At 41.2% G+C, this 18,463-nt stretch overlaps 1 protein-coding gene across 1 annotated transcript in view; it reads left to right on the forward strand.

The window, feature by feature from the left end:
• Positions 1 to 605: 605 nt before the first annotated feature.
• LOC124616374 overlaps positions 606 to 18,463 on the forward strand; it is a 60,654-nt gene continuing 42,796 nt past the window's right edge. Inside the window, exon 1 of the mRNA XM_047144684.1 lies at positions 606 to 1,067. Within this exon, the coding sequence (XP_047000640.1) occupies positions 606 to 1,067 (462 nt within the window). The remainder of the gene's footprint in view (positions 1,068 to 18,463) is intronic.

Genomic DNA, 18,463 nt, shown 5'->3' on the forward strand with positions numbered 1-18,463 from the left:
TTCACCCCTCCTCCTCCTCCTTTTACAGCCAATCAAGTAACGACACGGTTTTCTCGTGCAGCTATTTAAGGAACCAAGTGTGTTCATTTAGCAGTTAACGTAAGGCCCTGATGAAGGCTAGCTGGAACGCTGGCCGAAACGTTGGTGCATATTAAATTATGACGATGCGGTCTGATACCCTGAAGAATTTTATTGAAGAAGACAAGAGCCGCGGAAGCCTACACTTACATTTAACCAACCTGTATGGGCAGGAAATCCACGGAAACATCAAGAAGTTAGAAGCACTGCGTTTAAAAAGATGTAAACTGCTGAATGACCTTGCGTTTTTGAAGAGATGCAGAGACACGAGTGTTGTGCCGTATTCTTTGCGGTTGACGTCTCACATAAAAACGAACAAGGCGAGGAATATCTGTGTTAAAGCCAGTAAAGCATTGCTACGGGAAAGGATCCGCCACATCTGCATAAGTCTCGATGCTCACAACAGGAATTTGTGTGATCTGCACCTATTTCTGGCCGGAAAACTTCAGATGGAAGACTGGGATAAAGTCGACAGGTTAACCTTTCAGCAAGCATCAAGGACCAGCAATAGTATTACTAACCGCCAGATGAGAAAGTACGACAAACTACAACAGAAAGCCACGGACGAAACATTGTCGCTGGACAGGCGACGGACAGTGGTCAACCTCTCCAGCCACACCTTGAGCGAAGCAACGACAGCAATTCTGGCCAAGGGGATGAATTTCGCAGTCGCACCTAAGCGAGTTCCAAAAGAAGATATCATAGAATCCGCAGAGGCTTCGGTACGTCATCTGCCACAGGCCGAGGCGGAGAAGATTCGGCAGGAAACGGTCAGAGTTCTGAATAAAGCAAAGCCACCGAAGCAAAACATCAACGCTGAGGAATATCATGCCATCAAGGAACTCAGGGACAACCCCTACTTAGTAGTGGTACAGGCAGATAAGGGCAACGCCACTGTAGTCTTGGACACAACTGATTACAACAAACGAATGGAAGATATTCTTGCAGAACCTATCTACAAGAAACTTCAGGGAGATCCGACGGCCAAGGTAATCAAAACGACGCAGGCACTGCTCAAGCACTTTAGAATCAACTTCGACAAGGCCAGAAGATTCATCCCGCAAGTGACACAGGCGCCAAGGCTATATGGTGTACCGAAGGTACACAAAACCGACTTCCCCTTAAGGCCCATAGTAAACAGTATAAATTCGCCGACCTACTACCTAGAAAAAGAACTGGCACCTAGGCTCCGACACCTAGTGCATCAAACCGAGTCCTACGTTAAGGATTCCACTCACTTTGTGTCTCTCCTAAAGGAAATGCGTGTTACGGACCAAGATCTGGTGGTTAGTTTCGGCGTCAAATCCCTATTCACGAATGTCCCAGTGTCAGATACTGTGAACATCCTAGAAGAACGCGTGGCACCTGATATATGTGAGCTTGTGTGCCACTGTCTGACGACCACCCATTTCAAGTGGAGAGGTCAATTTTATGAACAAACTGACGGTGTACCTATGGGCTCACCCCTATCGCCTATCGCAGCAGAAATTTTCGTGGAGGCATTTGAGGAAACAACCCTCCAGTCCGCACCATTACGTCCAAATTGTTGGCTTCGCTACGTCGATGATAGTTTCGTCATCTGGCCCCACGGAGTAGAGGAATTACAGAACTTCCACAAGCACCTTAACCAACAGCATAGGAAAATTCAGTTTACAATGGAAACAGAGAAGAATGGGGTGCTGCCTTTTCTCGACGTGGAAGTTTATCGAAAACCTGATGGTAAACTTGGCCACAAAGTGTACAGGAAACCAACCAATACGGACAGGTACCTTCACGCCTCCTCCCACCATCACCCCACGCAGATGAAGTCCGCCCTGCACACGCTAACGAAGAGAGCGTACAGGATAAGCGACGAAGAACATCTGAAGACAGAACTTGAACGCCTTAGGTCCATCTTCGGAACTAATGGCTATGGGAAGCAGATGATAGACAGCACCAAGTCGACAAGGGAGAAGACTAATAGGGAAGAGGAGAAGGAGGCACAGAGCATTGCTGTGCTACCATATGTACAAGGGGTCAACGAACGTATTGGCAAAATTCTACGAAAAGCCGACATCAAACCAATTTTCCGAAGCAGAAACAAACTATCAGACATGCTCGGTTCTACCAAGGATGCAGTTGACAAACTACACACAGCTGGCGTGTATGAAATCGGTTGTGCGTGTGGATTAGTCTACATAGGAGAGACGGGACGTCCGATTAGCACAAGGCCCTCGGAACATGAAAGATATATCCGCCTGAAACAACTCACTAAGTCAGCAGTGGCGGAACACCGAGACGAGTGCGGGAGACCAATATTTTTTCAAGAAGCCCGCGTCCTGGCGAAACAGCCTCTCACTTTCAAAAGAAAGATTAGAGAGGCGATAGAAATAGCCAAAAGACCCGCCAGCATGAATAGAGAGGACGGGTACAAGCTTCCGAGGTCTTGGCTGCCTGCAATAGCAGGGCTACGGAGCGGCGGCAGAGCCGTGGCGGCCCATACAGACACGCAGAGAGCCGCAATAGTGGTCGCGAGCACACAAAGCAATGGCACGCCGCAGCCGGCTTCTGGACAGCATGGAAACAGTGTGACGTCACAGCCATCACCTGTTCGCTATTCGTCCGTCTCCTCCAATGGGGTGGATTAATATAAAGACCAATAGAAAACAGCTATTTCAGCCAATGACAGATAATAAAGGAAACACCAATAAAGCATACCTTTCACCCCTCCTCCTCCTCCTTTTACAGCCAATCAAGTAACGACACGGTTTTCTCGTGCAGCTATTTAAGGAACCAAGTGTGTTCATTTAGCAGTTAACGTAAGGCCCTGATGAAGGCTAGCTGCAACGCTGGCCGAAACGTTGGCGCATATTAAATTACGACGATGCGGTCTGATACCCTGAAGAATTTTATCATCAAATACAGTTGAATGTCAACTCTTAAATGGCTACACAGGATAATTGAAATGGCCTGGGAGTCGGGACAGGTTCCAACAGACTGGAGAAAAGCAGTAATCACATCAATCTTTAAACATGGAAACAGAAAAGATTGTAACAACTACAGAGGTATCTCTTTAATCAGCGTTGTGGTTAAACTCTTCTCAGGTATTGCTGAAAGGAAAGTGCGAGTAGGGGAGAGTTGGGGAAATACACGCACCTAAGAAAAAATCTATGTGAACCATTCGTTACTTCATTAAAACCTACGAAAATAAGTACATACCATACAATGGACATTTCTCCACATATTCCAATCGTCTGTAAATAGTTATAAACAGTACCTTAATTTTGAACATTAAAATAAAAAAAAGTGAAAATCCGTGGTATTCCCCACCCCTGAGGGTAATGACACGTAAAGTACTGGGTAATAACACGTAAAACAAACAAACCATAAAAATGTACAATAATTGCTATTTTTAGTTGCTTATTAGTTACTACAAGTAGTGAACAGTAAATTTAAGAACGAAATAATGAAATTCTACAAACATCTCCTATAATTTTCGTTTTTTACATTTTTATTTATGTGAATAGAGTTCATTTTCTCATACAGCAAAGATCGCACTTGTAACCTTTTGGAATGTTCCAGCCACTACATTCTTCATGACTCCATCTGCTACAAGAAATACGTCGGTACCATAGCTCTCCATCTTTCCAAAACTCTCCACAAACTAAACAGACATCTTCTGAAATCGCCAATGGATCAATATCATCCATTTCATCGTCAACACAAATGTTCTGCAAGTCCAGATTTACGTCATCCTCGCTGCTACTTTCACTTTCTTGATGGTGTTTCTTCTTAAATAAGGTCTGTTACTTCTTTGAGACTTTTTTAAGTTGCAGATTTCTGCACATATCTGCTTTATCCTTAAGATTTCTTTTATTGTTTCCTTCAGCTTTCTTTTTCATGGCTTCTTTTTGTTTCTTTATTGATAACTCCGTTAGCAATTTATTCTTCTCTAGAGTTGCTGTAGGGATCACTGACTTTCCCTTAGCCTTTCCCTTGGTTTGTTTCGTTTTAGGAAGAACTCTTTTTGTTTTGGAACAGGAGATATGTCAAATACACTAACGTGCTTGACACATGCACTTTTAGTTGATGTTGTTGTGACCTCTTCTAGGCCTGCTAGAAATGGAACATCTTCTGCTGAAGATCCAGGAATCTGTTCTTGACTCCATTTGGGGATACGTGGCTGGTTTGTAGATGCAACCACTTCATTTCCCTTTGTTGCGTCGGTACCTCTTCATCTTCAAGGACATCTCTGAAGATCTCACATTGTTGTAAGTAGTCATGCTGAAATTTGTTTGGATTGTAAGGGCAAATCCCACATGCCTTAAACCCTGACTGCCCTTTGTCCATGGTAGCGACCTTAATATATGCCTTATTAAAAAGTTCTGCTAACTCACATTGTGTAATTTTTTGGTACACCTGTGACTTCATATACATGTCGCATTCAAGATTGAAGGCTGATTTCAAAGAGGAAAAGAATGTAACATCTAGTGGTTGAAGCTTGTGCCTGCCGGAGTGGCCGAGCGGTTAAAGGTGCTACAGTCTGGAACCGCACGACCGCTATGGTCGCAGGTTCGAATCCTGCCTCGGGCATGGATGTGTGTGGTGTCCTTAGGTTAGTTAGGTTTAAGTAGTTCTAAGTTCTAGGGGACTTATGACCCCAGCAGTTGAGTCCCATAGTGCTCAGAGCCATTTGAAGCTTGTGAGAAGTGTGTGGAGGAATGGTTACCATGACAATAGAATGTTTTTTACAAAATTCAAAAATATCAAGTGAAATGTGGCTGCTGTGATTATCTAAAATCAGCATCACAAGGTCATCAATAGTTGATTTTACATTTTTCTGAAAATGTTGGATCCATTCGAAAAATAATGACTCATTGGACCAGCCATTGACGGAACAACCATATATTGCTCCAACTGGTCCACCTTTACTCAAGAGATTTGACATCCTCTTCCTGGGAAAGATAAACACAGGGGGGATGTAGGTACCAGCAGCACTGAAACAACATATCACAGTCACGTTTTTCCCCCTTTCCCAAGACGTGGCCCCACCTATTTGTTTAACACCTTTAGGACCCAAAATTCTGTCGGGCTTTTATACAGTATTTATGCCCGTTTCATCGACGTTGAACACTCGCCCTCTTTAAATTTATATTTTTCAAAGACACGTTCTAAATTTTTAAAATATGCATTAACCTCTTCTTCATTAAATGCCTGTATTCTGTTAATGCTAGTTGCTTCAGGTTCTCTCATGCTAGTACTTGGGTTTCTTTTTAAAAATAGAGCTAGCCAATCCTTTCCGGCTAACCTAGATGACTTACCTAAATTGTTTGCAATGTTGTTAGCCTCTGCATACTCAAATGCAATCATTCGCAGCTGGATGCATGTAATGCCATAGAACAGCTTGGCCATTGTAATAACATGATCCCTAATCTCAAATTCGATTTCTGTCGAAAATGTTGGGTTTCTTCCAAGTTTTGGACCCTCGGTATTTTTAACCTTCATTCTCGTTCGCAGTGTAGCTTCATAAATCCTGAAAGCTCTTGATACTTCTCTTATTTTTCTTCCAGATTTGATGGCATCAAGAACCTTACAAAGTTCCTCTTGCGTCCATTTTGCTTTCTGGGTTTTTCTTTTATAATATCTACCCATTTGAAATTAAAAAAAAAAACCTCGTTATTATTGAAAATATAACCAGCAAGGGGGAATACCACGCACTTCAACAGCTGCGTGGCACTACCCCACCGTAAGTTCGATGACTAACCTACGCATAACTCGGCGCCTAATTCAAATAGCGGGACAAATCTACGATGAAATTAAAGGTTTCATCTAGGGTTAGTAGTTGATACGCAAGAATTACATTAAAGCAACTTACAGTAGCACTTACCTTGCAAAATACAGCTGACCAAAATTACATGAGACACGCCGGAAGTAAACAATACTTCACTGCTCCAACAATGCCACTGAAAAATGGCTGGCATAAGCTGCATAGTAGTTGTTGCTCCTGCCGACAGGGTGTAGCACCAACTGGGAACAGCTTGCGCCATTCAAACTGCATAAATCAGCCTGCGTAGGATTACCCAAATGCGTGTAATTCCCCCACTTTCCCCTATTAGTTGAGGACCAATTGGATGAAAATTAGTGTGGGTTTAGGCCTCTTAGAGGTTGTCAGGACCAGATCTTTAGCTTACGGCAAATAATGGAGTACTGTTATGAGTGGAACAGGGAATTGTATCTATGCTTTATAGATCTAGAAAAGGCATATGACCGGGTTCCTAGGAGGAAGTTATTGTCTGTTCTACGAGATTATGGAATAGGAGGCAAACTTTTGCAAGCAATTAAAGGTCTTTACGTGGATAGTCAGACAGCTGTTAGAGTTGACGGTAAATTGAGCTCATGGTTGAGAGTAGTTTCAGGAGTAAGACAAGGCTGCAACCTGTCTCTACTGTTGTTCATATTATTTGTGGATCATATGTAGATAACAATAGACTGGCTGGGTGAGATTAAGATATGTGAACACAAAATAGGCAGTCTTGCATATGCGGATGACTTAGTTGTGATGGCAGATTCGATTGAAAGTTTGCAAAGTAATATTTCAGAGCTAGATCAGAAATGTAAGGACTATGGTATGAAGATTAGCATCTCCAAAACTAAAGTAATGTCAGTGGGAAAGAAATATAAACGGATTGAGTGCCAAATAGGAGGAACAAAGTTAGAACAGGTGGACGGTTTCAAGTACTTAGGATGCATATTCTCACAGGATGGCAACATAGTGAAAGAACTGGAAGTGAGGTGTAGCAAAGCTAATGCAGTGAGCGCTCAGCTACGATCTAGTCTCTTCTGCAAGAAGGAAGTCAGTACCAAGACTAAGTTATCTGTGCACCGTTCAATCTTTCGACCAACTTTGTTGTACGGGAGCGAAAGCTGGGTGGATTCATGTTACCTTATCGACAAGGTTGAGGTTACGGATATGAAAGTAGCTAGGATGATTGCAAGTACTAGTAGATGGGAACAATGGCAGGAGGGTGTCTGCAATGAGGAAATCAAAGAAAAACTGGGAATGAACTCTATAGATGTGGCAGTCAGGACGAACAGGCTTAGATGGTGGGGTCATGTTACACGCATGGGAGAAGCAAGGTTACCCAAGAGCCTCATGGGTTCAGCAGTAGAGGGTAGGAGGAGTCGGGGCAGACCAAGGAGAAGGTACCTGGATTCGGTTAAGAATGATTTTGAAGTAATATTAACATCAGAAGAGGCACCAAATGTTAGCACTGAATAGGGGATCATGGAGGAATTTTATAAGGGGGCTATGCTCCAGACTGAGCGCTGAAAGGCATAATCAGTCTTAAATGATGATGATGATAAATCTCGTTTCCCGCTCCAACGACGAGATGGATGTTGGCGTATATGGCGCAAAACGTCAGAAAGCAAACAATCTACAACAATCGTCTGAAGAGTCGTGGCCGGAGGGCATTCCCTGAGTGGTTTCTTAATTCTGGAAGGCACAGTGGTTCAACAGAAATATGCATCTATCTTTGGGGCCTTGAGAGTGCCAGTCATGACAAAACTCTACCATCTGGTGTGCAAGAAGTATGAGACAGGCGAAATACCCACAGACTTCAAGAAGAATATGATAATTCCAATCCCAAAGAAAGCAGGTGTTGACAGATGTGAAAATTACAGAACTATCAGTTTAATAAGTCACAGCTGCAAAATACTAACGCGAATTCTTTACAGACGAATGGAAAAACTGGTAGAAGCGGACCTCGGGGAGGATCAGTTTGGATTCCGTAGAAATGTTGGAACACGTGAGGCAATACTAACCTTACGACTTATCTTAGAAGAAAGATTAAGAAAAGGCAAACCTACGTTTCTAGCATTTGTAGACTTAGAGAAAGCTTTTGACAACGTTAACTGGAATACTCTCTTTCAAATTCTGAAGGTGGCAGGTGTAAAATACAGGGAGCGAAAGGCTATTTACAATTTGTACAGAAACCAGATGGCAGTTATACGAGTCGAGGGGCATGAAAGGGAAGCAGTGGTTGGGAAGGGAGTGAGACAGGGTTGTAGCCTCTCCCCGATGTTATTCAATCTGTATATTGAGCAAGCAGTAAAGGAAACAAAAGAAAAATTCGGAGTGGGTATTAAAATTCATGGAGAAGAAGTAAAAACTTTGAGGTATGCCGATGACATTGTAATTCTGTCAGAGACAGAAAAGGACTTGGAAGAGCAGTTGAACGGAATGGACAGTGTCTTGAAAGGAGGATATAAGATGAACATCAACGAAAGCAAAACGAAGATAATGGAATGTAGTCAAATTAAATCGGGTGATGCTGAGGGGATTAGATTAGGAGATGAGACACTTAAAGTAGTAAAGGAGTTTTGCTATTTAGAGAGTAAAATAACTGATGATGGTCGAAGTAGAGAGGATATAAAATGTAGACTGGCAATGGCAAGGAAATCGTTTCTGAAGAAGAGAAATTTGTTAACATCGAGTATAGATTTAAGTGTCAGGAAGTCGTTTCTGAAAGTACTTGTATGGAGTGCAGCCATGTATGGAAGTGAAACATTAACGATAACCAGTTTGGACAAGAAGAGAATAGAAGCTTTCGAAATGTGGTGCTACAGAAGAATGCTGAAGATAAGGTGGGTAGATCACGTAACTAATGAGGAGGTATTGAATAGGATTGGGGAGAAGAGAAGTTTGTGGCACAACTTGACTAGAAGAAGGGATCGGTTGGTAGGACATGTTTTGAGGCAACAAGGGATCACAAATTTAGCATTGGAGGGCAGCGTGGAGGGTAAAAATCGTAGAGGGAGACCAAGAGATCAATACACTAAGCAGATTCACAAGGATGTAGGTTGCAGTAGGTACTGGGAGATGAAGAAGCTTGCACAGGATAGAGTAGCATGGAGAGCTGCATCAAACCAGTCTCTGGACTGAAGACCACAACAACGACAACTTTGGGGAGCATGTCCACCCATATGTGCAGCCTGTTTTTCCTCAGCACAATGGCATTAATCAGCAGGAGAACGCAGTGTGTCATATAACCTGCAGTGTACCTGTGTAGTTCAAAGAGAACCAGGATGAGTTCACCATATTTCCGTTACCACGAAACTCCACGAATTTTAACCTATTCGAGGATCTGTGGGACCACCTCAAGGAGGCTGTTCCTGCCATGTATCCTCAATGAAGAAACGTAGTGCAGCTGGCCATGACGCTGAAGTCGGCATGGTTTCTCATATGTCTTGGTACCTTCCAGAACATCATTGACTCTCTTCTCAAGCGTCCTGCAGTGGTCCACATTGCAAAACGTGGTTATTGAGGTTTTTAAAAGGTGGTCATATTACTGGGACTGGACGGTGTGCAACAACATTACATGCTTTTGTGACACGACTGTCATTTATTGTCATTTGGAGAGAGAAGTTTGTTTACAAGTCGCTATTAAAGGGCTCCCGCACAGCCACTGGTGAGGCCGGATCAGCCAGGCAGCGGGCGAGAGCGGGATGGAAGACGGTGGGGAGCGAATGGTCAGTGGCAGTACGCTCCACGTTGAACTTTCACTTTTAAACAGCTGGCGGTTGCCTGACGTAACGAGTATTTATCGTATGGTCGACTGACAACACTGGACTGGGCGCGCTTTGATGACGTCAGCTTTGTAGTGCTATGGCTGAAACACAGCCCTCTAGTGACCCAGCTCCCTATGCACTGACTCTCACGTATTTGTCGTTTCTGTTTCTCAAAATTACAAACGAAGTTACTGTTCATTGATTATTATTTACTCTTGGTATTAAAAGAATACCACTCTCAGTAAGGCTATTATCTTTAAACAACTTTGAATCTTTGGCCTCAAAAGAGATTCATTAATACAGTTTAACAACACACTGTACTGTTTCGACATTTTATAAAAAGAAAAGACGTGACACTCACTCACAATGATACTCATAAATAATTATTTTATACTTCACTACTGCAATTTGCTTATCAAACACTGTCTTTCAGTCTCACCATTAACTATCTTGACACACAGATATCAGCAAACAGTACTTTGTACTCCACTAAAGCACATATTAAGTCAATCATTGTATTTCAAATTCAGCCTCTCTCTCTCTCTCTCTCTCTCTCTCTCTCTCTCTCTCTCTCTCTGTCTCTCTCTGTCTCTGTCTCTCTCTTTCACACACAAACACACAGAGTTTTGGAGGGGGGATAGATAGAGAATGAGAGAGAGAGAGAGAGAGAGCATGGTTAGATAACAGAATAACAGTTCAAAGAAATTGCCATACATAAATGTTAATCAGTGTTTTTGTTTAATATCTCAGTATAGCAAATTTAATGTGGAACATTGAACTTCAAATTCTGTCTCACCACTAAGTTTCACTCATACTCTGTGGAACTGGAATGTTCATCTCCAAATAGTGAATGAACTAACCCCAAAAACTGTACAAGTCGAACATACAACCCTTAAAGTGGAATCTTCTGTCTTTCCTTAGCAGATACTTGATCAAAATTTGAGTTAAAAAGTTCGAAATAAAGGAAAATGAATAATTTTTAAAGAAATAAATTAAATATTTACATAGTAATTTAGTGAAAAACTATACATTCCATGATTTTTTAAAGTAGTATAATACGATATTTGCACCTCTCACTGACGTTTTTCCTTGGAATGTGTTCAGTATTACCTTGCTAGTTATATAATTCATTTTGTGGTGGAAAGTATAATGGCTGAGTTATATTTGTATTTATTTCACCATATATTAATTAAAAATAAACACTTCTACACTGATAACAAATTAAACAAATTAAAAACAATTGTACACTAAAATATTGTATGTTGTCCTCAGTTTCTTTAACTGCCTGCCACATTTACAACTGCTTACAGAATCAATGACACTTTTACAGATATTGTTTATCATTACTTTACAGGATGGAACGTCAATATTTTGCAGTATGTTCTTCAAAGTTCTCTGGCATTTGCAAACATCACATAAGTCAGATTCATCAAGATCAGAGCTGTCCCACTTTAAGCAACATATTTTATGTAAGACATAAAACTGATGTTAATCAAGAATTAAACTACCTGAAAAGCAATTTAATATTGCCTTTAGCATGAACCAATCAAGGCCATTCACCGTACAAGTACTTACAGTGGGAATTGTCATCTTTCCATGCTCATAATCGGTTATGAAGTAATTTGGGATAGACATTTCAACTTACTTATCACCCAATTTTTAGAGAAAACTTCTTCTTTACAGCATAACCGAGAATGTACATCAGCACTTACAGGAAATTTTTTGGTATCTGTGACACTTCAAATTTCTCCCGAAACAATGTGGAATATTTGTCAACATTCACACGTTTATCGAATATTCCAACGCATGGAAGCGATGTATGCAGAGGAGTATTTTTATTCAATGTATTTGAATCTCAATTTCTTTTCACGCTCAAGTATCTGAACGTAATTTACCAAATAACTGTCCCCAATCATTTGACAGTAACTACTAAATCTACCTTCGTTATTGTCATTCTGAAACTTACTCGACAGTATATAATCTGGCTCATATCGTTCAAAAACACATAGAATCAATAGTAAAAGCCCACCAAGAGAATTGGTTAGTGCCTGAAAAGTCTGAGAGCTCAACTCACGGGAGTTATGAACAGTATGCCTCCAATTCTTTAACCATAAAGACATTTTTCTTAAGAAACCTGCCCTAATAGGCTGCCGATATTGATCATTAAACCTTTCACCTTTATATGCAGCTTTCACATTAACGTGTCCCATCACTTACAAATGATTTGTATGAAAGTTGAAGTATGTTCAGAGCCTGAAAAATCTGTCTCTCTTGAAGCTAGGCTTTTAAAGCACCAACTGAGCAATCAGCAAAAATCTTGAGTTCCAGGTTAACATTTTGCTTGTGACTACTGGGAGGAAATGACAATAAACAACTGTATTTCATCAACGAACCTTTTCCTTCTTGTACATCAATTCTAAGTACTTAGCCTGCAGCAGCTACAACTTTAAAATTATCAGAATCCAGAAACTTCAAGACGCTGTCAGCTGTTATTACAGATACATTTCAGCATATGAGTTTTGTCAAAACTTAGGAACAGCTCTCTAGTTCTACCATTAGGATGTTAAATATGTGGCTACAAAATAAACTGGGAGTAAGTAACATGTAACTTTTCGATTTACTGCATTATTATCTGAAATTAAAGGCAACACAATAAACCCAACTTTCTCTACTTCAGTAAGTATATGTAGTAACATATTTCTTAGCTGTTGAGCAGTCAATTTATTAACTGGTACAGTAGTCACAACGTCTTTAAAATTTGAAAATACACTGCATACGGTAACAACCTGAGCTGTTTTGGCAAGGTCATTAGTGTCAGTCTTACTAGCACCATAAACTGTACCTGATTTAAAGATCAAATGAGGCTCGATGTAAATTTCATAGAGGAACCCATTTGTCAAAAGTTAATGATCTTTCAAAATTGTTTTCTCCACTTTCAAATACTCTACACTGTCATCTACGTTTAATTATTTAAACTGAACTTACCTACTAGCTTTCTGACAGTGAATGTATGTGACAAATATAGATAACCACTACTGTGCGCAGCTGTGTATGCTGACAGAGAGTGAACATACAGAGATGTTGTCGGTAATAATGTATTTTCACATTATCTACGACTGTTGTCATTTTTTGCCACGAACTGAATTTGTTCAATTATGAGCTGCAGCTGTGAACATGTAGTACCTGAATTTTTATCTTCTAGCTCTTTCACCATATTTTCAACAACGTAGCACGCGTTGTGTCCTTCGGACACTACTGACTCAACGTATTTCAATATTATGTCAAATACATGCTTGGTTTTACTGACTTGTATTCAGTGGGCACTTTCTGCTGGGGAATTTCGTATCTACTGACAGAAAGTTGGAGACTTAAATCACTATTAACACTTACGGAACTTAAAATATCTGGTAAATCATCACTGACATCAATAAAGCACAGCACCACTGTTCCTTGTTGATACGGCTTGCACTTGAAAGGTAATTGCGTATGTCCCCCAAATTTTTAATAGTTCTCTGTTCTTCATACTGCCTGTAATCTTTCAAATTTCTTGCCACTGTTTTCCCAACATTTCCACGTCCTACATCACATAATCTTACACGTGAGGGTCCACCTGTTGTCAAGTATTCTGGTAAATTTAAGGCACTGCATTTGGTTTCAGCTTGGGATACCTTCTTTCAAATGTCTTGATACGCACTCTTCAGTAAAATGTTTTATTAATATTACTGGTTTCTTTAGCTTTGAGAAATCGGTGGGAGCTTTCCTTAGCCACTTTTTCTTTAGTTCCTGATCGCTTCGTAAAGAAAATGTGCTGACAGCTTCGTTTTGAGATCTGCAATTACTTTTACAGCCAGTCACACTACAGACCCTTGGAATTTCTTGTACCAGTACCAGAAAACAGAAATTCCGTATAGCTTTTGCGACGTACATATATTTTTTTTTTATTGGTCATCAGTCTACTGACTGGTTTGATGCGGCCAGCCACGAATTCCTTTCCTGTGCTAACCTCTTCATCTCAGAGTAGCACTTGCAAGCTACGTCCTCAATTATTTGCTTGACGTATTCCAATCTCTGTCTTCCTCTACAGTTTTTGCCCTCTACAGCTCCCTCTAGTACCATGGAAGTCATTCCCTCATGTCTTAGCAGATGTCCTATCATCCTATCCCTTCTCCTTATCAGTGTTTTCCACATATTCCTTTCCTCTCCGATTCTGCATAGAACTTCCTCATTCCTTACCTTATCAGTCCACCTAATTTTCAACATTCGTCTATAGCACCACATCTCAAATGCTTCGATTCTCTTCTGTTCCGGTTTTCCCACAGTCCATGATTCACTACCATACAATGCTGTACTACAGACGTACATCCTCAGAAATTTCTTCCTCAAATTAACGCCGGTATTTGATATCAGTAGACTTCTCTTGGCCAGAAATGCCTTCTTTGCCATAGCGAGTCTGCTTTTGATGTCCTCCTTGCTCCGTCCGTCATTGGTTATTTTACTGCCTAGGTAGCAGTATTCCTTAACTTCATTGACTTCGTGACCATCAATCCTGATGTTAAGTTTCTCGCTGTTCTCATTTCTACTACTTCTCATTACCTTCGTATTTCTCAGATTTACTCTCAAACCATACTGTGTACTCATTAGACTGTTAATCCCGTTCAGCAGATCATTTAATTCTTCTTCACTTTCACTCAGGATAACAATGTCATCAGCGTATCGTATCATTGATATCCTTTCACCTTGTATTTTAATTCCACTCCTGAACCTTTCTTTTATTTCCATCATTGCTTCCTCGATGTACAGATTGAAGAGTAGGGGCGAAAGGCTACAGCCTTGTCTTACACCATTCTTAATACGAGCACTTCGTTCTTGATCGTCCACTCTTATTATTCTCTCTTGGTTGTTGTACATATTGTATATGACCCGTCTCTCCCTATAGCTTACACCTACTTTTTTCAGAATCTCGAACAGCTTGCACCATTTTATATTGTCGAACGCTTTTTCCAGGTCGACAAATCCTATTTATAGTGTCTTCATTTTTTTATCAACCTTGCTTCCATTATTAGCCGTAACGTCAGAATTGCCTCTCTCGTCCCTTTACTTTTCCTAAAGCCTAACTGATCTTCACCTAGCACATTCTCAAATTTCTTTTCCTTTCTTCTGTATACTATTCTTGTCAGCAGCTTCGATGCATGAGCTGTTAAGCTAATTGTGCGACAATTCTCGCACTTGTCAGCTCTTGCCGTCTTCGGAATTGTGTGGATGATGCTTTTCCGAAAGTCAGATGGTATGTCGCCAGACCCATATATTCTACACATCAACGTGAACAGTCGTTTTGTTGCCACTTCCCCCAATGATTTTAGAAATTCTGATGGAATGTTATCTATCCCTTCTGCCTTATTTGACCGTAAGTCCTCCAAAGCTCTTTTAAATTCCGATTCTAATACTGGATCCCCTATCTCTTCTAAATCGACTCCTGTTTCTTCTTCTATTACATCAGACAATTCTTCACCCTCATAGAAGCTTTCAGTGTATTCTTTCCGCCTATCTGCTCTCTCCTCTGCCTTTAACAGTGGAATTCCCGCTGCACTCTTAATGTTACCACCGTTGCCTTTTTTAATATCACCAAAGGTTGTTTTGACTTTCCTGTATGCTGAGTCTGTCCTTCCGACAATCATATCTTTTTCGATGTTTTCACATTTTTCCTGCAGCCATATCGTCTTAGCTTCCCTGCACTTCCTATTTATTTCATTCCTCAGCGACTTGTATTTCTGTATTCCTTATTTTCCCGGAACATGTTTGTACTTGAAACTTCCTGGCACATTAAAACTGTGTGCCCGACCGAGACTCGAACTCGGGACCTTTGCCTTTCGCGGGCAAGTGCTCGCACACAGTTTTAATCTGCCAGGAAGTTTCATATCAGCGCACACTCCGCTGCAGAGCGAAAATCTCATTCTGGAAACATCCCCCAGGCTGTGGCTAAGCCATGTCTCCGCTATATCCTTTCATTCAGGAGTGCTAGTTCTGCAAGTTTCGCAGGAGAGCTTCTGTAAAGTTTGGAAGGTAGGAGACGAGATACTGGCAGAAGTAAAGCTGTGAGAACCGGGCGTGAGTCGTGCTTCGGTAGCTCAGTTGGTAGAGCACTTGCCCGCGAAAGGCAAAGGTCCCGAGTTCGAGTCTCGGTCGGGCACACAGTTTTAATCTGCCAGGAAGTTTCATATCAGCGCACACTCCGCTGCAGAGTGAAAATTTCATTCTGGATGTTTGTACTTCCTCCTTTCATCAGTCAACCGAAGTATTTCTTCTGTTACTCATGGTTCCTTCGCAGCTACCTTCTTTGTACCTATGTTTTCCTTCCCAACTTTCGTGATGGCCCTTTTTAGAGATGTCCATTCCTCTTCAACTGTACTGCCTACTGCGCTATTCGTTATTGCTGTATCTATAGCGTTAGAGATCTTCAAATTTATCTCGTCATCCCTTAGTACTTCCGTATCCCACTTCTTTGCGTATTGATTCTTCCTGCCTAATGTCTTGAACTTCAGCTTACTCTTCATCACTACTATATTGTGATCTGAATCTATATCTGCTCCTGGGTGTGCCCTACAGTCCAGTACCTGATTTCGGAATCTCTGTCTGACCATGATGTAATCTAATTGAAATCTTCCCGTATCTGCCGGCCTTTTCCAAGTATACCTCCTCCTCTTGTGATTCTTGAACAGGGTATTCGCTATTACTAGCTGAAACTTGTTACAGAACTCAATTAGTCTTTCTCCTCTTTCATTCCTTGTCCCTAGCCCATATTCTCCTGTAACCTTTTCTTCTACTCCTTCCCCTACAACTGCATTCCAGTCGCCCATGACTATTAGATTTTCGTTCCCCTTTACATACTGCATTACCCTTTCAATATCCTCATACACTTTCTCTATCTGTTCATCTTCAGCTCGAGACGTCGGCATGTATACCTGAACTATCGTTGTCGGTGTTGGTCTGCTGTCGATTCTGATTAGAACAACCCGGTCACTGAACTGTTCACAGTAACACACCCTCTGCCCTACCTTCCTATTCATAACGAATCCTACACGTGTTATACCATTTTCTGCTGCTGTTGATATTACCCGATACTCATCTGACCAGAAATCCTTGTCTTCCTTCCACTTCACTTCACCGACCCCTACTATATCTAGATTGAGCATTTGCATTTCCCTTTTCAGATTTTATAGTTTCCCTACCACGTTCAAGCTTCTGACATTCCACGTCCCGACTCGTAGAACGTTATCCTTTCGTTGATTATTCAATCTTTTTCTCATGGTAACCTCCCCCTTGGCAGTCCCCTCCCGGAGATCCGAATGGGGGACTATTCCGGAATCTTTTGCCAATGGAGAGATCATCATGACACCTCTTCAATTACAGGCCACATGTCCTGTGGATACACGTTACGTGTCTTTAATGCAGTGGTTTCCATTGCCTTCTGCATCCTCATGTCGTTGATAATTGCTGATTCTTCCGCCTTTAGGGGCAATTTCCCACCCCTAGGACAAGAGAGTGCCCTGAACCTCTATCCGCTCCTCCGCCCTCTTTGGCAAAGCCGTTGGCAGAATGAGGCTGACTTCTTATGCCGGAAGTCTTCGGCCGCCAATGCTGATTATTTATCAAAGTTTAGGCAGTGGCGGGGATCGAACCCGGGAGCGAAGACGTTTTAATTTGGAATCAAAGACGCTACCCCTAAACCACTGGTACATACACACATTTCAAAACGTATTTGCACACATTTAGTTAGTTTAGTATCCAGCTTTGGGTATAGTCTCACAATCAAGCACAAGTGTTTTCTGCTTATTAAATCGTCACACAAAGTAACTATATTAGCATTTGTGAAGTACTTACTGTTCAGAGAACTGTAAATTCGTAAACATTTCTTTGTTAAGAGAAGATTGTACCAGCTAGTACTTAACAACGTATGACGAGGCGCACGGCCTACGAACAACAGATCTACGTCGCAATTAAAACGGCTTTCAGTGCCCAGGACGTTGTCTTTAGTCGGCCGCGGGTTTATCCCATTCCAGTGCACAACTTTAAGACAATGTTCATACACTTTTGCGTTGACTACACGCAAACGCAAATTGGTATGCCAAGTACGATATGGCAAATGAAAGAGGAGTTTGAGGCGAATCAGCCGAGACACTGATATGATTTATATGTATCTTACAGCAAAAGATATTAAACAAACAAATCTGCGATATTTGCAATTTACTGAATAATTAATAGCCGGCCACGGTGGCCAAGCGGTTCTAGGCTCTTCGGCTAAGTAGTTCTAAGTTCTAGGAGACTGATGACCTCAGATGTTAAGTCCCATAGTGCTCAGAGCCATTTGAACCTGAATAATTAATAACTTTTGAGCCAAGGCACATTTTAAACGTCTCGTCGAAACGCTACGACTGGCATACTTGTATAACTTGCAGCATTAATATTTCATTGATAAAACACCAATTTATTAATTTCTTGCTAATAATTAATTAAGACAACTAATATAAGGCTGATACACGAACGGCGAGACAGTGTATGATAGCGGATGTCGTTATACACATTTCATCATCATTAGTTTGTGATACTTATAATTATTATGATATGTTGCCTTTGTTCATTAATAATTTTAGCATAGTTTTGCCCATATCTGTTTAACCTTTGTACATACATAAATTCTGATCAGTGCATCAGAAAGAGCGCTTCATATCCATATGGAAAATGGGGCCTTATAAAGAATTGTAATGTTATTTAGTGGCACAACAGGACACAAACTATTTTCGCACTCTACAAAGATAATTGCAGAGCATTAAAACATTAA

Source organism: Schistocerca americana, chromosome 5, assembly GCF_021461395.2.
Source record: "Schistocerca americana isolate TAMUIC-IGC-003095 chromosome 5, iqSchAmer2.1, whole genome shotgun sequence".
NCBI classification, from domain to species: Eukaryota; Metazoa; Arthropoda; class Insecta; order Orthoptera; family Acrididae; genus Schistocerca; species Schistocerca americana.